The following is a 21243-nucleotide window of genomic DNA, read 5'->3' as shown; positions in this document are numbered from 1 at the left end:
TAGAATCTTTAAAATTTGTCCATTAATTTGACATTGGACAGTGATGGATTGAAGAGTTGGGATGATGAGTCTGAATTGGGTCATCTTATAATTTACAGCTTAACCTATGGGAACTGATTGGGGCTGGGGAGGGAGAGAAAGGAAAGAGGATACTGAGGGAATAAAGTAGAGTGGGAAAATGAGAGGAGATGGGAGAAAGAAAGATAGTGGGAGAAAAGGTTCAGAGAAAAAAAAAAGGCTTTGAACAGAGCCCTTGGTTATATCACAGAGAGGAAAGGATCATGAGCTTGTTTTTGCTGCCAGATCAACAGGTGACTCTAATGTATAGAAGTCACAAGTGGCACCTTTTCTTTTATCATCAGGGAATAAGGAAACTGAAATAAAGCCAAATCTATTAAAAAAAAAAGAATTTAAAGTAATTAGACTTAATCCCATACCTGAGTTTTCTTTATATGGCTAACTTTTGAAGAGATATTTCTTTATACCAACATAAACTGCATTGATTAGAATTCTGAAATCTTTCAAGTCGTTTTCATTTATATTAGTGTTTTCCTAAGATCAGCATCCTCTTGGTGCTACCTTTTATAGGACTATCATCCAGATGTATAAGAAAATAGAGAATGTCAGAACAAGAAATCGGTCATTGAAAGGCCTACTTATTGTTGAAATACAGGTAGGGTAGTCTTTAAATTTTGAGTATTACTAGTAAGCTTTTCTTTGTATCCTGAAACTAAGAATTTGTTGTTTTGGGTTCAAAAATTTTTTTAAAAAATTGTTTAATTCAGTTTTGTTTTTAATTAGTGTAAGTGGAATTCCTAGTGGGGAAACTACTTCTGTGTATGCAGACCTTAAGTGTAACATGTCTCAAAGTTACTTGGGGCACTCCATAGGTTGTGGCTTATTTATGAAATAATTCCTATGTGTCAGAGGCAGGTCTTGGACCTGAGTTTTCCTAACTTCATAATTAGCCCTCTATCCCCAAAAGCATTATGACCTCTATTTTGCTCTTGCATGTAAGTGGCTTAACCTCTTTGAGTCTCAGTTTTCCCATCTGTAAAATGAGCAGGTTGGACTAGATTGCATTTGCAGCCTTTCCAGCCCTAAAACTATGATTCTGTTAATTATATTATAAAATACATTTTTATTGAAATATTTTTATACTACATTTTTAAAATTTATCCCTCCCTTTGTATCCTTCCACAGACCCATGTCTTATAACTATGAATTAAAAAGAAGAAAAACCAGTTCTAAAAACCAAACACATCAAAATAAATCTGAGGTTAGGTGCAGTATTCCCACACCTATATTCTTTCATCTCTGCAAAAAGAAATACATTCTTAAATCTCTTCTTTGAGACCAAACTTGATCTTTATGAATTCATGACATTTATTTTTTATCGTTTTGTTATCCTTCCCAGTTGTGGTTTTTCTTTTTTCAGTTCTTGCAAGTTTCTTTTGTCCTTTTAATTAATTATATCATTTTCCCCCCTTTTTAAACTTCATAGTAATATTCCAATCTAGGAGTCGCATAGTGTACGGTAGAGAGAGCTCTGAATTTGGAATTAGAGGACTAGCTCTGCTATTACTGCCTGGATGACCAAGGGCAAGTCACTCAGTGTCCTGAGGCCTCATATCTTCTCATCTCTAAAAAATGAAGGACTTGGATTAAACAACCTCGAAGGTTCCTTCCAGCTCTAAAACTTTTCCTCTGTACCAAAACTTACTTAGCCATTGCTCACATCAGTATTCTTATTTTTTTATGTGATTGAATTTTTCCAAAGTTGTAATGAATATTAAACTTCTGTTGTCCCCCCTTTTTTTCAAATATTTGTACATATTTCTTCCAATATAATGTAAGCTCCTTGAAGACAGAGATTTTCATTTTTATTTTCATGTCCCCAGAGCCTACCACAGTGCCTGACACACAATAGATGTTAGTTGATTAATTGACCAAACATTTAAGAAATACAAAAAATGAAAAATTTAAATTTAAGAGAGCCTTTTTAATAGAGAAGTATCTAATAAATGTTAGAGACAGTGTATTTTAAAAAAGACTGAGTTAAAACTTGTTGAAAAATATTAGACATTTGTACATCTGGCTATAAAACAGTGTCTCACAATTCAGTTTTCATTATTTACTTCTGTATAGTGAATAAAGGTATTTATAAATTGAAACTTATTTTCCCTGGAAATGAATATGAGTCTTTCTACCCTTAAATTAGAAGCAGCTTTTGTTGTCTGTGTAAATTACGTAAATTTTGGTTGCTTTTTACAGGCTTAGTTAATCTTCCAGTGAAAATACATATAACATAGAATTTTAGGGCTAGAAGAGACTTTTAAGGAAAAACTAGACCTTTCTCCTCTTTTTATTTGGTATAAAGAAACAAAGTCATAAATGACTTGTCCAGTCTAGTCATACATCTAGTTAGTGTGACTAGGACTTGGATAGGTGATATATACAGGTTTTCCATCAATTAATATTTTCTAAGAATTTTACTTATCCAAATACTGCTTTTTTACATTAACCTTTCACCGAAATTCAGATAACTTCGAAGACTTAGCTTCACTAATGAACAAATAATGCTTTACTTTACATGGATTTGCAATAGGCCCCTGGTTTTTCAGAGGCCCTTGAATGTTTAATATGAGCTGTGTTCATCATGTTTATATAATTTCCCCTCTTAGGCCTACCGTATTTCAGAAAAATGGTAAATGATTCATTGAACTGATAGTATAGAAGTCTTTGAGAGACAGAGACTCCTCAATAGAAAGGCAATGGCCCCATTTCTGGACTTTTGAACAGGAATTTGTTATATTTCAAATGTCACCCAGAGGAAGAAGGCCATATGTAAGACTTGATTATTTAGAGTCAGCATTTTGAATTAGCTTATGAAGTAAATCAATGCTGGAAAATATGGAATACTTATGAACCACTTATTTCTTTAACAAGTGAAACTGCAGTATGGAGTCCATTGGTATTAATAACAGTTCAGTATATTCTGAAGTTATTATAATTCAGCCTCAACTTTAAAAAATCTATTGCTAGTCTGACACAACGTTTCTTCTAGTAATTCAGCAACTTAGAGAGTATTATAATGAATAGGTGCTTTATTTAACTGACTCTTTGTGGGCTATAGGGCTAAGTTCCTTTTCTGGAAGAAACTCCAGAATGGCTATTCATCTCACAAAAGAAATCTTTCTTGTCTGTACTAAACAGACAGTTGGTTCTGCACATCTTAAAGCCTACTCTTGCCAAAACCCTACATTTCAGCTTAATTCCTTTGAAATTGATGAACCTGCTTTTTTCCACTAGATGGGGTAGTTAAATCATCGGTTGCAAACCATCATGGCAACTTTATGGGACATTAGCATTTTCTACTACATAAAGAGGGTGGAAGTGATTTATTTTTGTAAAGGTATCTTTCCTAATGTTCCTTTCCCATTCCTCAGCAGATTTCTACAGTTTACACAGCAAATTCTATCTTTGTTGTTGTCTAGTCCTTAAAGTTCCTGATTCTTTGTGGCCTCGATTAGGGTTTTCTTGGGAAAGATACTGAAGTTATTTTCCATTTCCTTCTCCAGCTTATTTTACAGATGAAAAATGGAGGCAGACAGAATTAAGTGACTTCTCCAGGGTCACACCAGTTAATAAGTGTCTGACGCCAGATTTGAATTCGGGAAGATGCCTAACACTGTCCACTATTCCACCTAGCTGCCTTAATTCTACCTTTTTTTAATAAATGATATCTTTTTTATATTATATTTATTTCTGATTGTATCCTGTCTTCTCACTCTATTATCTCCCATCCCAATCCCCATCCACTGTATCTTCACCTTTTAAAGAAAACAAAATAGTTTAGCAAAACCAACCAATATAATAAAGTCTTAGTGAATATATTACACTAGATTCCAAAACCATAGCCCTCCCTGCTTAGGTAAAAGAAAGGAGAAACATTTCCTGAACTTCTCCAGAGGCATACTTGGTAGTTATAATTACACCATGTTCAGTTTTGGTTTTGATTTTTCATTTAACTTGTTACCATTGTCCTACTTTTTCTGTGTTTCTGTGAATGAAGATTTTATCACCCTAATGAATGAACTTAGGCTTGTTATTTAGATGGCAAGCAGGCATACTGTTTCACTGGGTCTGTACTTAAAAGTTTTTCAAGCTTGACATTCCAGTAACATAGTCTTTGAGAACCCAGGGTTACCCCATCCCACTCACATCATAATAGAATATAGTATGTATACTTATTCATTGAGCTTGCCTATCTCTCCTTTTCCTCTCAGCACACACATGATACCTTTGGCCCATCAGATACAACCCAAGAATTATTTCTCTTTATACTGTTTTTGCATAATTATGTCTTTAGAACCGGAGTAAACCATTCAACTCCCACGTACATGCTCCAACAAAATCTTAAATTTGTACCTTCCTAAGTAATCAGTAAATCCAATAAGAAACTACTAAAAGTGACTTCTACCCCCAGATGTGGCCAAAAAATCATCCATCTGGCACTGGTCACCAAAGCCAGTGCCAACATAAGCAAACAAGTTCACACCTTCCCAGCATGATCAGGGACCATCTAGAGACACATATAGCTTATGGGTCTCTGAGGACAGTAAGAGTTTAACCTTCCCCTGCCTCCCAGAAAGCCCCAGCTCAGACTGGGAAAATCCAGGTAAGTCCCTGAAGATCCAGTTTTCTGAATCTCAGATCCAAAGTGGGGAATGGGGCTTACTCCAAGAAGTAGTGTTCAGTGCAGGAATTCAGACAACCCAAGATGAGACCAAGCAGAGATCAATCACTCCATCCAAAAGCACAGCAGGGGGTAGAGCCCAGTGTGCTCCCTGCCTCAAAGCCAAAGTAATAGGGTCTAAGGGAATGCCTTAGTTCACTTCTTAGATGTGTTTGGAGAATGGCTGAAAAATAGAGGTGTAATGAGTGTAATTGTATATTATTGTGTTATATGAAAAGAGGAAATTTTAGAATCTTCAGTGTAAGCTGATTCAGAGGGAATGGAGCTAAACTAGGGAACTTTAGAAGTTTTGTACTATATATTTTAAAATGTTAAAACAAACATTCTTAGCTTGCATGCTATACTTCATTATCAGACCAAGGCAGATATTGTCCCCTGATTAGTTCTATCAGTCATACTTCCAGCTTTGAAGCCCTTATAATCTGGCTTCAACTTATTTCCAGCCACCTTATACATTACTTCTCTTTAGGCAATTTACAGCCCATTCAGTCTTGCCTTCTTATTATTTTTTGTACCTGGCACCCTTTCCCATTTCTTTGATTTTGTCTATGCCTAGAATGTACCCACCCGTAAGTTTCATTTGGTGAAATTCTTTGTTTCTTTCAAGATTGAGCTAAAGTGCTGCTACACAAAGCCTTTACTAGTTCCCACAAAGCCTTTTATATACCCTCTCCCCACATACCCTTGTATCTCTTGTATATACGTACTCCATCTGTGTGTGTTATCTACATCTTGTCTAAATTGAGAGACTATCAGCTCCTTGAAGTTAGGAACTTTTTTACTTTCAACTTTATCCCTAGTAATTGGCATGGTATAATGATTAATATAGTTTTGAAGATTGATTAATGTACTAGAGATCTTAGCACAAGAAGGCCACAAGGAATACCTCAGAGATATAACTGGAAATTTGGTGGGTTAGAACCCATGACTACAATATTGTTCTGGAAGAGTATAGCTTATTAATTTTTTCCCCTTCAGTAGTGCTTTATTTTTTCCCAGTTACATGTATAGACAATTTTTGGCATTCAGTTAACATTTTGAATTATAAATTCTTTTCTCTCTGAAACAGTAAGCAATTTGATATTATTATACATGTGTTAACATACAAAACATAATTTCAGAGTCATCATGTTTTGGGAAAAGACACATTTTTAAAAACCAATGAAGATAATAAAGTGAAAAATGCTTCAATTTGCTTCAATAGGCATTCAGACTCCATCATTTCTTTCTGGAAGAGTATATCTTATTAAAAAAGAATTGAATTGATAAAATAGGGGTGGAGTGGATGGATCAACATTACATATATTTATATTTTTAGAAAATATTTAAGCAACATAATAAATAAGGTCCTGAGGTTGGCATCAAAAGGACCTGCATTTACAAATGACCTCAAACAACTTCCAGCTGTGTGTAACTTTGAACAGGTCATTTAATCTCTTTAAACTTAAAGGCAACTCTAGAATTTATTTTTAAAAATCCTAGGTGTCTTGTACTTGAAGAGATCAGGAGTTCTCTGTGCTGACAAAATCCACAGTTCTTTCTTGAAGTCAGAAGGCATTCTGAGATAGGAAAACCAGAAGAAGAGGTCGTTTGGGTAACAATGAATTATGGTAATAACCGAAGCAGTGTTATCATTGGTATATGGTTGTAGACACCCTGGACAGAAACAAAGTCAGTAAATAAAATGCTAACCTCACTCCAAAGCATGATAACAGATAGGATTTTACATTTCAATTATCTGGACATCTGCTGGAGCTCTTTTTGTTAAAAGAAGAGAAATTAATAATATCTTATTTCGTCTTAATGATAATTCCATTCTTTCAAAGGGAGAAGAACCAACAATGGACATTACTATTCTGGTTCTTACTACAAACAAGGAATCACTAATTGCTGAAGTAAAAATGATGGCAACATTGGGGTGGAAATAACCACTCCGTCATAAAATTTATGATAGCATAAAAGAAAATTCACCATAGCCTGACATGTGGTGGTTTTCAAAGGATACAGAAAAGAATTAGTTGGATCCTATGAATTAGGAGATAGGGGGTTCATTAGACTAAGCAAGAATGGAATGGGCTTTCTTGAAAGGTGGTAGGCTCTCCTTCACTGGAAATCTCACAAAGGCTTGATGACAACTATGTTGGGTATGTTGCTGTAGCTTAGGTTGTTTTTGTTTTTTAATTCCAGTACAAATTAAACTAGATGACTACTGAGGTCCTTGCAAAACCCAGATGCAAAGTTGAAAACTTATGTTCAAAAACTTGTTCGGAAATCAACAAAATACTGACTTGGTTTACAGTAATGCAGCCAATATTCAGTATTTTGTGTGATGCCTTTGAAACTATTGCTGTATCTGGTTTGTGAATTGTACAGGAAGACATTCTTATTTTATAAATCCAGGATGCAAACATCCTATTTGGATTGGAGTGCGGGTATTTTGGTGGGGGAGAATTTACTGTAAAGGAAATTAGTTAGGGAAAATGTGACTCTGAATAGAGAGGCAGACCTGGAGCCTGGAGGTCTTAGTTTCAAATTTGGTCCCAGGTACTTGCTAGCTATGTAACTAACCCTGGGCAAGTCACTTAATCCCAATTGCCTGGCTATTTCAGTATGATTCTGAGATGGAAAATAATGGTTTTTAAAAAAAATAAGTATACTTGATCATAATTTCACTACTAATCAGGCCATAGAAATTTTATGGAAAACGATTATGTTCACACATTTATGTGTATGTGTATATACTATTTTTTAGGTTTTTCTGGGCCTCATTTTCTTTATTTGTTTAAAACGAAGAGGTTCTACAAATGATCTCTATGGATTTCTCTAGCTCTAAATGTAATTTATATATTTATCTTTTATATATTAGTCTCTGTCTTTATTCTACCTTTTCAGGTATGATAATACTTTTTACATATAGTAGGCTCTATTAATTTAATATTTTGTTCTTTTCAGCATTCCTGAAAAGAACAGATAACTTATGTTCAATATTTTTAGCCAAATAACATTATGAGAAATCATATAAATTCATAGTTCAAATGAAAATTTTAAGTTTTAATTCAAAGAATGTCTAATAACAGTCTCCTATAATTAAGCTATTGAAAACAAGTTCTATTTGTAACATTATTTAACTCACTTTGCTAACATAAATTTTTAGTTAGCCATGGTAATCTAGAGTGTTATTTTCTTCATCTCCAATCCTTAACACATCATCAGTTCTATCCTTAAGTATTCACAATAAATAATGTTTTGATGTGTTTTGTTTGATTATACCTACTTGTCAAGGAAGCCTCCTTCCATAGGTGAAAGGTGGGGAGATCAGCATAGTAGCAATAAAGATGCAAAAAAAAAGAATGAATATCAATAAAACATTTGTAAAAATACACAGAAGGAAAGTTCAGAAAGAGATACAATAATTAGATTTATCGTATGGTTTTTAAAAAATTTTGCTCAATAGAATTCAAGGCAACAATTTCATATATTGTTTTGTTTTTCTTTGTATATTGGAATGTTTGTTATTGATTTAAATTTATAGTGAAAAAGGAAAAATAAGAATCATAGCCATGCTTCACCTTCAAATCCTATCCATCCTTCTACCCAGATTTTTTGCCTTAGAAGATTCTCCCATTGTACCATATCCCCCTCGAACCTTCAGCTTATGAGACTTCAGCTACCTACTGCACTAAGAAGGTACTCAGCTTTTGCTTAGCCCCACCTTACTGGGATTGTCATTTACCTTAGGGTCCATTATTCAGTCTAAAAGTGCTAGCTTGAGATTCCCTTCAGGGTGGATTCTCATGGGAACAGGGAACCAGTACAAGCAGTAGAGTCTCCAGCTTATCAGCTAGTCCTAAAACTTGGGGTTCATCAGATCTTACTAGGCTACAAGTTTGGGGTTCCTAGATTCCATGTTGACAGCCCTCATGACCATTTGGGCTAGAGGACTCTTAATTTCTTTACCAACCTCAAGACTCCCTTCTTTAGTCATCCACACAATGTCAAAATTATTTTCCTAAAGTGGTCTTTTGACCTTTCCACTTCCCTATTGAATAAACTCTAGTTGTTCCCTACTGACTCTAGGCTAAAATATTATTTAATCTTTGTTTCATCCTATTATAATTTCTGTTTTTGTGTAAACTTTAAAGTGTATGTCATTATTAGTACAGTATTATGTGTATATAATTTATAAATAAGTAAATAAGCATATTGTGGATATATGCACCTAATTTTTTTTTAACTAATGGGGTGTGTGATCAAAGAAAATGATGGATTGCCCTCACTCTTGCTATTTGACCAACCCATTTATTTTTCTTTTTCAGAAACCCAGTTCCAGATTTTTAACCCAGTTCCTTGATGAGATATTTAGTTTTGTTAGACATACGTATTATAAAATTATTTTACAATTTAAATTATAAAGAAAGTTTCATTTTCTTTTCACAAGTTAATTAGCAAAATACTTTATGGATTGTGTGCTCTGTGAGGGACAGAAAGAAACAAATTATTGTTTTGGTATACCTTGATATGTGTAACTTTTATTTGCATTCATCAATTTGCAGATATGTATTTGCAATAAGTCTTAGAGTTGTGTTGATTATCATACATTTGTGTATGCAAAACCTGCTGGAGTCTTTAAGATACTTTGCAGTTGAACTAAGCTTCACCAAGTGATCCTTGTTAACGGTATAGTTTTTAGGTCTCTTATAGGTTTTGTTTACTGAAAGGAATGTTGAAGTGTTTTTTTACACTCAGTTTTGCTTTTTAAAAATGAGGATAAAACCTTATTTAAAACATAACCATTATAATTAGATAGTGATATAAATGGTAAGAATAAACTGTTGGACAAAAAAACAAGGTGCCTTCTCCCGCTAATCCCAGTTGTTTTCATTCATCATTTAAATTATTCCTGGATTTTCTCTTGCTTTAAGCAGGATACTTTCATTTATACTGTCTTTACACTTTAAACAATGCAGTATAACTTGTAATGTCTCTTGTCTGAGGATCTATCTTAGAATCCCTGCAGAGCTATTTACCTATCTGTGTGATTTTGGGCAAGTAACTATCCTTTCAGAGTCTTGCCAGTCTGAAATGAGTAAGCCTTTGCTTTTCTCACTAGATCAAAAAAGTAGACCTCACTTTTAAAAATCTTGTTCTTTCCACATTTGACTATTAGTGAGGAAGAACTTTCCAAATGAGTCAGTTTCCTGTGGTCTTCTAGTTCTATGAGAACAATTTGTTGAGCTGTACTCAACAAGAAGCTACTGACTTGTCTATAAGAAACCCTATGATGATCTTTTCCTTAGATGTTTTCTCAGCCCTTTTATTTACTTTCTTCAAGTTCCTTCCTTCTGAATACTTTAGTTGGGAGTTATATGAAATAAAATATACATTCATCTGCTACTATAGCAACCACTTGACTCACAAGATTAGGTGAGTTTTTTTTCTTCTTAGTTTGCCTTCTCTCTCCATATATTTAATTACAATTTTTTTTAACCAGGATATTAAACACATACCCCTAATCAAATAGAACTTAAATATTTTAAGAATTATATAAAAACTGTTAGAAACATATGATCATTTAAAATGCTAAAAGTCTTTGCTAGTCAAGTATGCTCAGTAGGTATAATATTTTCAAATTGTCATTATTTTAATTTGCGACTATTACAGCCAAGATTTCAAAAATGTTTATTTGAAAATAGAGAAGTATTATTTCTGGTTAAGATTTTTTAAAGCAAATTTTTATTATTCACTTCTTAGTTACTACTTCTCTTCTTTACTTCTTTCTTGCTCTGAGAAGGCAAGAAAAACAACCCACTTCAAATATGTCAAGTAAAACAATTCCCTCTATTAAGCACATGCAAAAAATGCATATACACACTTAATACCATAAAATATTTCATCAGTTGCTTTCAGGAGTTGTTGATTAGAATTCTTAAATCTTTTAAAAGTTGCTGTTATAATATTGTATAAATTGTTCTTCTGGTTCTGTTCACTTCATATCAGTTCAGTATTTTCCAGATTTCTCTGAAACCATCCCTCCCACAGGCTCTCCAATATTGTCATTCTCCCTTTTATCTGTGTCAGTCTTTTGGATTTGAGGTAGTACCTTCATGTTGTTTTAAATTACATGCAATCATTAACATTTTATTGCTATTGATGTGTTTCTTTTTTCTGGGAAAAATACCTCTTCATATCTTATTTGTCAGTTGGGAAATGACTCTTATTCTTATAAATTTGCCTGTATCTTATACCTATCTTTAAAATGAGACTGTTAATAGAGAAACTGACACAGATTTCCTCCCAGTGAGTTGTTTTTCTTCTAATTGTATCTACACTGGAATTTTTTGTGCAAAATCTTTAAAATTTTTTACATAATGAAAATTGTCCATTTTATTGCAAATTTCTCTATTTTTGTTTGGTCATGAACTATTTTCCCTATCCATCTGACAAGTAATTTCTTCTAACAAACGTTTCAGAAGGGCCTTGCCCCACTGCAAAGAATAATTTTAGGGTCATTCAAAAGCAGAGCATCACTATACATTAGTAGAACACTGCATGATGTGGTTAAATATAGAGGGGGACCCAAAACTATGAAATTGTGAGACATTTAAGCTCTCAGGAGGTTGCCCTAATGAGCTTTAAAAACAATGGTATCACTTTGAAAGACAAGAAAAATTGAATTAGTTTTCATTTAGACCTGACTTTTCTTCCAATTCCCACATAAATTGGTATCCATAAATCATTGTTCTTTATGACCTATCTGGCTACTTACAGAGAAGTATTCCAAATTGCAGATGGACAAATTTCTGTATATAAACTCTAACCATCATAAGAAATTGAGAATAAAGGAAATTAAGAATATATTTGAAACATCTAAAGTTGAAATATTAACTGTGGCAGAATGTTTGAATAATTTAACCATAAATTCAAAAAATAATTCATAATAATGATTTCGATAGTATATTTGAGGCTTTGTATAGATTTGTTCAGTGGCAGCAATAGCCAAAACAAGAATTTCAGCTTTGTGAATATATTGATTAGACAATTTAAGAAGTTTTTTAGTATATAACTTCTTGGTATTCATGTTAATGAATATTACCTGCAATAAATGTGCATTTTAACTTCATCTTAAAACATTTTAAATAATGAAAATAAAGATCACAATGATTTATTGGTACAAAAATTTAAATGAGGCATGTTTTATATTATAGGTCAGGATTCTGTAGGAGCCTGATTTTAGAATTCACAAGATCACCTGAAGTACTAGAGAAAATATGGTATGTTTATATTTTTAAAAAATTAATATGAAACTAATATCTCAATGTCAGCTCTTGGCTACAATTGTTTGAAGACTGTCATAATGAGACATAGAAATAAAATGTTTGTTAAACCTGTTTGGAACATAAGACTTGGATCCTTTAGGGGACGGGAACAGGGCAGTTTCTTAAAATTTAAAAATTACACACACACACACACACACACACACACAAGCATATACACATACATATGTATACATATGACTATCTTAAGATTTGTTTTGCTATTTCTTTGGAAAATCATTATGTTTATATTGTTTTTTCAGATGTATGCTTAGTTATTAACTTTTTTCAAAAATCTCAGTATTCATGATAATACTATTATACTACTACTGTAAGTTTTGCTCATCTCCCATACTCTGAACCTGTGTTCATATTCATACATATATAGGCTGTAAGCAAATTTTAAGCTGACAAACTTAATTAAGAATAAATGCAAGAAAAGTTTTAAAAACCATAACTTGAATTATAACCTGAAAATTAAATTTCTTCCCCAAAATCCATATTTCCAATTGCCTTTTATATATTTACACCTTACCTCAAACTCAACATGTTCCAAATTCAACTAACTCATCTTTTTCCTCAAACCTGCCACACCCTCCCAACTTAATTTCTGTTGGCAGTTTTACTATTCTCCCAGTCATCCAGGCTCATAATCAGAACCATTATTAACTTTTGTTTCTCTTTCAACTTTCTAACATGTGAAGTCCTATCACAATTCTACTTCTTTTCCTTCTTTTCCTTCCATTCTTCTGAAGCCAAATAGGTTGGGTTTAAGACCTCATTTCTTCTTACCTAGACTATTATATATTCCTTTTAGCATTTCCTACCTATAATATTATCCCTCTTCAGTTTGTTCTCTACCTAATTTAGCATTTTGTTCACTTTACTCTACTCAGAAACCTTCAGTGACTCTACATTTAGAGTACCGAATCTTCTTTTTCTTCACCGTATGGCTTCAATCCACTTTTCCTATGGTATCTCATATTTATTCTCCATTATGTACACTATTTCAACCAAATTAAAATGCTCTTCATTTCCCATTCAGCTTCTGTCCCTTCTGATCTCTATACATATTCATATGTTTTTTCCCCATGCCTAGTATGGATCCCCCTCTCTTCAAAAGCCCTATCTCTGTCTCCCTTCTTTTGAAGCCCAGCTCAGTTGCCACCTCCTCCAGCAAGTTTTATCTTCTGATTTCATTCAGCTAAAAATGTTATTTTTCTCCTCAGATATCTCCTAGCATTTTACCTGAATCTCTCTTGCATTTGTTAGCTTATACTGTTTTTAAAAATAGTTTTGTTTACATTCCACTACCATCCCTCCTACCCCTAACACCAGCACTCCCCCACCACCACTCAACTTGAATTTCTTTGAAAGCTGTAGCTTGTTGTAGCTATCTTTCTATTTCCATGCCTATCACATAAGCCATACCTAATAGATGCTTAATAAATAATTGTTTTTTAAAAACTGAAATTGTAATTGGTGTGCTTTTATGTTTAGAAATTGACAGAAATTTAAAGAGAAATGCTCTCTGAACATTGGATTGGATTGGATTGAAATGCTAACTGATGAGGAATTCTAACTGAAGGTTTGTTTTTATTAGAGTTATTAAGCCTACGCTCAGCTCAAGTTAGCAACTAGACTGGTGTGACAACCTGTTTTTAATCAGTGACTCAAAGCTGTGATCACCTCGATGTCACCGAATGGCCACAGCTTGTAAAAGGTAACTTTGAATATTATTTCATGGTCTTTGGTGGGCTATCTTTTTTTTGTAAAGTAAGGTTATGTAGTAATTATTGGTAGTTATGCAAATGAAAACATAAAATTGGTAGAACTACAATCAAGAGTGTTGGATGTAACATTTTACCTACTTTTTCATGTCTTTCCAAAAATTTTCACTACTTTTTCCCTCTTAAAAAATGTCAGTAGCAGCCACCACCATAAGTCATAAGTAGAAAATTTGGACAAATAATAGAACAGAGTATTTTGGTAGGGAAATGATTCTAGGTTTATGACTTTATGAAAACTTAATTCTGAATGTTATGGGAAAATATTAGGAGACTTATTAGAAATTTAAACCTCAAAATGTGCATTTCTTTGGTGAACTTTTTATTGAAACACTATTCTAGAAGATTTTACAATTTTAATAGAACCAGTATACTTTTCTCTCCTACTGAGATAAAGTAAAGGTAAAAGGAGTGGCTTAGAGAAGCTACACCCTATATTATTGGAAGTGAGCCACCATTTGAATTTGCTAGCTCATGCTGCAGTATTCACATTAATGGGTGTCTTGTGATCACATTTTCTGCAATCCAAATCAAGCCTAAAAATCAGCATTTGCCCTGAGATTTTTTTCTCTTTAGTTCTAAAATAACATTAAAATTTTTTAATCTTTCATAATTTTTCATTTAACAGTTCTAGAAAGATAATGCTCCAAAAGTAATTTTTCCCCTTGTATTTTCTAAATTTAGTAAAAAATTTGAGTTTTTATTTTACTCTTAAAGAACTGTAAATATTTGACGGAAGATAAAAAGCTTCTTTTTAAATAAACACAGTTTGAATATTATGTAAAATATCATTGAAACATGCTTGATACTCCAGTTTTTGAAAGTTGGACTGTCTTGGAAATTTGCTAGTTTTGTTTCCTGTCCTCTCTTAATGGTTTAGAAAATATTTATAAAATATAATGTAAGCAGGGCTACTAGAAATTTAACATGTCTGACTTGAACCATTTACTTAAATTTTTTTATAAGGAAAGTTTTTCTATTTGTTCTGTGGATACTTACATTTCTTTTAATTAAAAATTGCATTTATAAAATTGTCTAGAAAGATATCTAGAATAATCATGTAGATAAGAGATTTAAATCCAGGCTCTTTAGGGAAATGTAACTGGCAACAATCTGTCCTTCCTTTCTCATTTTTTATCATTCCTTTAGCCTAGATTGATTTAAAATTATTTGTTACTTGTAAATGGTACTGAACAACTCACTTTGATTTTATAAATTAGTTAAGAATGGTCAGTTTCCAAGACCAGGTTAGATAGAACAACCTTGTAGTTTTATTTAGATATTAGTCACACTTTTCCTCGATAGAGCCAACACAAATGGGAAAAGTTCGATGCTAAAGTTAGACTGGAATGTACATGTTATATGGTAATTGACATAACTTCCATCCTTTTCTGGAGTCACACACCTCTGCAGCAATTAAATATCTTTGCTTCTAAGACTTGGATTTGTTTCCTTCCTTGCTTGTGTCTTATCTTTATACCTTTGCAGTTTTTTTCCCCCTTTATTCTCTCTGGGTCCTCCCTTTTTCCTTTATTCTTTTATCTTTCCTGTTAATTTTGAAAGTTTTGCTGCCTAAGTGTTTGAAAGCTTCTAATCTGCCTCTCTTCCCTTAGTGCCAGCAGGTTTATTTTTTGTTTTGCAAGCCTGCTCTGCCTCCTTACAATATGACATCTGATGCTGGAGGGTCGCACTTTCAAAAATGAGTCAGCTGGTACATGGGGTTATCATCAGTTTTTAGCACTTCTGTCTGGGAGATACAAGTTTGGAAGCAATCTTGGGGTTCTTACCCACAAGGCTGGTGGAGACCAGGTGTGTCACGAAGGTGATTTGCTTGCTCCCTGGGGAAGAGGGTGGAGTGAAATTTTTGCATTTGTGTCACAGCCAAGTCACTGCCACCTCCAGCAGGCTATCAGTTTAGTTCTCAAAGTGGTTTTCAATGAAATTTTTAAATCTAATAACTACTACATGTAAAGATTCTAAAATGAATATTGAGCAGGGACATATTTGTACATTCTTACTCTTAGCAATAGTGTGAACAAAAAGGGGAAAACAAACATTTGGAAAGTCAACTAAAGAGGTAATTTTAGAATATTTTTAAGAAGTGTGGAAAATGTAGAATTGTCCTTTTTTTTCTTTTCCCCTGGTGGCTCTGATTATAAGATTCTTCTGATGTCTTTAAAATTTTGAAGTTAAACTCCTCATTTTCTGATTAATTCTAGGTCAAGACTTGATGCCCCTTTGAAAACATAGTCTTTGCTTTAAAAAATCTTTTAGTTTGCAAGTATTGGAAATAATGTTTATATTAAATATACTATAATATTGTTTTAAATAGTTAATAAAATGAATTTACTTACTAGAACTCAGCCTGTTTTCTAAAAGCGTAAGGAAGGTTCATAACCCTATGAATTAGTAAGGATTGATTTAGTAGGCTTGGGTTTCTAAGTATCTCTAGGTAAAATAAGAATAAATAGCTTTCTATTGAACAAACAAAATACTATAAAACCACTGGTTGGCAATTTTTATACTCATAGGCAATTCTCAATTATTCACAGCAAAGTTTAATACAAAACTTGGTTTCTTTTACTATTCAGATTTACTCTGGCCAATAATATCTCCTATCATCCCTAGTTAGTATGCATATAAAGGAGACCAAAATAATGTCAATATTAATTAGCCCACGCCTATCATCATAAGAATGGTCAATCTGTTATTGACTGATAACTTAAACTGTCAACTAGGATTTATTGCCTGATAACTTACAGTGTCAATTGGAATTCCTTTTAGACTAATTTGCTATTTTTGGATTTTGCATAAGTGTGTTAAGAGTTGTTAGTCAAGAGACCCTAGCAAACTTTGCAGTTATGTATTTTTACCTCAAATCTTTATTCTTTAGGAATAATCTTGATTTCTCATTCAGATTTTGATCCCTTATACCACTATTGGCTTCTACTTGCTATTCTTTTTTTTTTTTTAAACCCTTACCTTCTGTCTTGGAACCAATACTGTATTAGTTCCAAGGCAGAAGAGTGGTAAGGGCTAGGCAATGGGGGTTAAGTGACTTGCTCAGGGTCACACAGCTGGGAAGTGTCTGAGGCCAAATTTGAACCTCCTATTTCTAGGCCTGGCTCTCAATCCACTGAGCTCCCCAGCCCCAACCCCCTCCCCTCTTGCTATTCTTAGGAAGATAATACACTGGCTTTTATTAGGCAAGCTATATTTTTAAACTCTAGCATGCAACCTCTTTTATTTACTTTTTCCATGTGTTTGAGTTTTTCAGTACATATTATAAATTTGAACATTTTGACTAGGAATGTGTTGTGACTTAAAGAATTTAATGTATTACCAAATTTATTTTAAAGAAGTGTTATCTTCCAAATAACTATATGTAGATATTTCAGAAAGTAGTATATTTTGTTTAATGTTTTTCACTTGCATCTTATAGATCACCAGGAGAACCTCACTCTGACGACATTGAAGCTAGCCGAATGTAAGTAAAATTGATAGTAATTATTTGGGAAATTTAGTGTAATTTGTTACCATATCAAGTGGCTATTATGTTTTTAAAATATAGCAGAAATAGCATAGTTTCAAAGTTAATTGACTTCAAGTAAGGTCTTAAAACAGCCATTAGCAGAAACATGCTTATACTTCTTCACTGTAGCTGCAAGTCATTACGTTTTTTCAAGTCTTTCATTTCTAGATGTTAGCACCTCCCTAGAACCTTCCATTTTTTCATAGTTACAAATAGCACTTAATTCCTCCTTGGCCTGAATTTTTAGTTGTTTCTTTATCCTCCTTATATGGTAGAAGGGAGAAATGCAGACATGTGGAAGTATAGTTCTAGCTCTTTGCATCTTTTTCTTCCAGCTTTTCAGTTCCACTTCCACTGGAGAGACTGGGATATGACAGCTAGTCAGTGGGGTTCGGTAGGCAAATTTTTTTATTCAGTTCAGATGTGCTATACTCTACAAGAACCAAATACCTGTATATGAAAATCTAAACTCATAAAATAGATAAATTAAAGGATGATGATAATATCAGAAAAAAGATTTTTAACTTTATAAATATAAAAAAGGATTCACCAACACAGTTCAATTATTATAAATAAGTGATTATGCCATCTTTCCATTTGCATTGTGCTTCATAGTGTTCAAAGCACTTTCATTTATATTATAGCTTTCATGTAATTAGCATCTTGAGTTTATTTAATATTATTTGACTTATCCCTTTCTAGGAACACAACTACCAAGTAAAGTGAGATAATTACTGTTAACAGTAGTTCTTAGTATTATTTTTTGGGGGAGCAATAGAGTATAGAATTTGAGATCTGGATGGGACCTTAGAGATCATTTAATCCAACCTTACCCCTTTGTCCTTATTTTCCTATCAAGGAAAAATGAAGCCTAGTAAAATAAATGACATATTCAGAAATCTCAGCTGCTGACATACTTGCCTTAGGACCAAAATTGAACTGCATTGACTCCTGGTCCTGTGCTCTTTACATTTAAATTTTTTTTTTTTTGGTAACGGAATCAGCCTTAAACACAGCAGGGGATACAAACCTCTTATAAGCATTTAAAATTTAAACCCCATCAATTGCTTAACTTAAAAAAAAAAAAGAGTTCTTTGTCAAATAAAATTTTCTATGTTTGGTCTCTGCAGAAAGTTGAAGAGTTTTTTGCTTGTTCTTTTCTTCCTCATAAGCTTAAGCAAGCATACTTCTGGCGACATAGCTTTAAATATATCCTGAAAAAGTAGATGAGACACATGTAAAATGTGCCTTGAAACTGGGAGATTCATGCTTCAGGTAGGTGTTGGACTAGATGATTTCTAAGGTCCCTCCAATTTTAAGACTGTCTGATTTCTCAGTTTTTAAGCAATTGACTTAATGTTTCATTTGAATGCTTAGCATGGCTGTTTGAATATATACCTTATTTTTCTTATACACTGTTTTACTTAGATACTGAATTTGTTCAAAGCATTTTTTAACTTCTCTCATTTTTTTTCACTCTTATTGAAAGACATAGGAATAAAAATTTCCAAGATTAGGTTATATAAGTGACAAATGAAATGAATAGTTAGAGCTGTCCAAAGTAGTAGCCTTTCTCTATTCTCAACCTTGGGATTATAAAATAATCTTGGGTTCCATTATTTTTTAGTTATGACTTTGGTCTCCTATGTATAAATCAGGGAGTATCCCTAGATTATCAGTTTCCTGAAATAAAAAAGGAGTACTCTCCTTGTTTTCTGAGACCTTGCCAATGCCTTCTGACATCAAATTCCTCTGATTCATATTGAATTCTAGCTAACTTTTTTCATCTTTCCTACTACTTTTGCCAGACACTAATAGAATTAGTAAGCTAAAATTTTTCTTAGGTCCAAATAATAGAACCAAAGTGTTCTCTTGATCAAATAAAAGATGAGACATGTACAGTTACCACATATTTAAAATGAGGGTGTTGAACTAGATGACCTTCAGGGCCATCTTTTGCTCCTTTAAGCTATAAAATCTTCATGTGGAAGAGAAATTAAATCTGCTCTCCTTGGTCTTAGCAGAATTAGGATCATTGTGTAAAATTTATAAAATTGAGTTTTTCATTTAGTGGAAAGAAAAAACTTGTTAATACCACAATTTAAAAATGGAATGGATTATTTCTATATGAGATGTAGTGAGTCCCCACCATTAGGGATTGTCACAGAATGTCAGTGGTTATTTGCTAGGATTGCTCTCAAATGGGATGTATGTAGCACCTGAGACCTGGTACCATTTGATTTCTGAAATCCCATTGTGAATTCCTAGGATTCTGATTCTAGAGTTAAATGATAGCAAAGTTCTTTACTCTGAAAATTAAGGGAAAATTCATTAAACATCTATTTATTAAATTCCTGCTCAATATAAATTATTGTGCCAAATGATGAGGTATTTTGAGATATAGTATGATTTAGGTCCTCATGTCATTAATGTGTTCTTTAGCAAGAGGACTATATAGCACTTACGTAAACATATAATACTGTGTAATAACAATAGTGCATAATGGAATATAAGAACATAAAAAGGTTTAAAGTACAATTGAAGTTGTAAGAAGGAAATATTTTTAACTAGGGGGGGATTGGTGGAAGTTTGATGGAGGAGACAATATTTAAAAAAGGTTTTGAAAGATGGATAAGACCTTAATAGAAGAAGGATGGTCAGATAGGTATTATAGGTTTAGGAGTTAACATAAGCAAAGGTATGGAGGATGGATTTGTATAGGGATAGTAAGGAACTTGATTTTTTGGGGAGTGCAGCATATATCAGTGAGTTAGTCATATATTTAGCAAGTTTCAACAATTAAGCACTGTGAGGTGCTGGAGATGAAGAGACAAGAAAAAGAAAGTCTTTGTCGTCAGGGAGACGAGTGTGTGTGTGTTTACATAAATATATAGATAGAAGATAATTACTAAAGGGAAGTACCAGTAGCTGCAAGGTCCTAGAAAAGCCTCATGTAGAAAGTGATGCTTGACCTAAGCTATGAAGGAGTCAGAAGTAGAGATAAAGAAGGAATACACCTCAGAAAAAGAATGCCTTATGAGGAACCACCATTAAGCATGGTTTGAGTAGGTTGTAGAACATGTGAAGTAGAGTGAAAGTAAGTTGGAGCCAATTTCTGAGGGGATTGAATGCCAACTAAAGAATATTTTATTTGATCTTAAAAATGTTAGGAAGTCATTAGAGTTTATCATGTAGTGGAGAGAATATATTGGAGAGAAGAGTCTTGAGGCATTAAAATCCATGGAGGTAATAGTGTGAAATTCTTGGAGTGGTATAGAGGTTATATTAGCTCTGCAGTGAAATTTACCAGGCAATAGAGAGTTGCTGAAGGACTTTGAACAGAAGAATGAAATTATTAGATCTTGGTATAATCAATATTGGTCTAACAAGCTGTATCCTAGTGCTGTTTTCAGTGGGATGTATTTGTCACCTGGGGACTGAACCATTTGATTTCTGAAGTGCTAGTTGAACTTCCAGGAATCTGATTCTCTCAAAAGTTAAATGATAATAATGCTCTATAGCTTGGAAAGGGGCAGACCAGTTAGGGATCTTTTTCAGTCGTACAGGAATTTGGAAATGAGAATTTCTACTGTGGTGATATTAAATTGAAGGGGAAGGGCAGATTTAAAAGAGATTCAAACAGCTATTTAGTGGGTTATGTGGACAGTTATGGAGATAGAATTGAGAAGACATTACATTTGTGAAGATGAGAGATGGGGAAGAGAAAATGTCAGTTATAATTGAAGTGTTAAGTATGGGTAAATGATGATGACAATTGACAGAAATAGGTAAATTGGAGGGGTTACATTTCATGGGCAAGTACATTCAGGTTTGCTTATGAATTTGAAGTAT

The 21243-nt window shown here is 33.3% G+C and overlaps 1 protein-coding gene across 8 annotated transcripts in view; it reads left to right on the top strand.

Moving 5' to 3' along the window:
* UBE3A (ubiquitin protein ligase E3A) overlaps positions 1-21243 on the top strand; it is a 109377-nt gene that overhangs the window by 10763 nt on the left and 77371 nt on the right. For 2 of the 8 annotated variants that reach the window (XM_056807202.1, XM_007501066.2), the window contains exons 1-2: positions 15529-15668; positions 17302-17346. Coding sequence is in view for 6 of the 8 variants with exons in the window: in XM_007501066.2 (XP_007501128.1) it covers positions 17345-17346 (2 nt within the window). In the remaining 2 variants the exon portion in view is untranslated. Of the gene's footprint in view, positions 1-11964; positions 12031-13675; positions 13796-15472; positions 15682-17301; positions 17347-18549; positions 18667-21243 lie in introns of those variants that run through there. The other 6 variants (XM_016424833.2, XM_016424834.2, XM_056807201.1 and 3 more) reach the window with 6 other exon arrangements.

Source organism: Monodelphis domestica, chromosome 8 (genome assembly GCF_027887165.1).
Source record: "Monodelphis domestica isolate mMonDom1 chromosome 8, mMonDom1.pri, whole genome shotgun sequence".
Classification (NCBI taxonomy): Eukaryota; Metazoa; Chordata; class Mammalia; order Didelphimorphia; family Didelphidae; genus Monodelphis; species Monodelphis domestica.
This window is presented reverse-complemented; position numbering and strand designations above follow the sequence as displayed.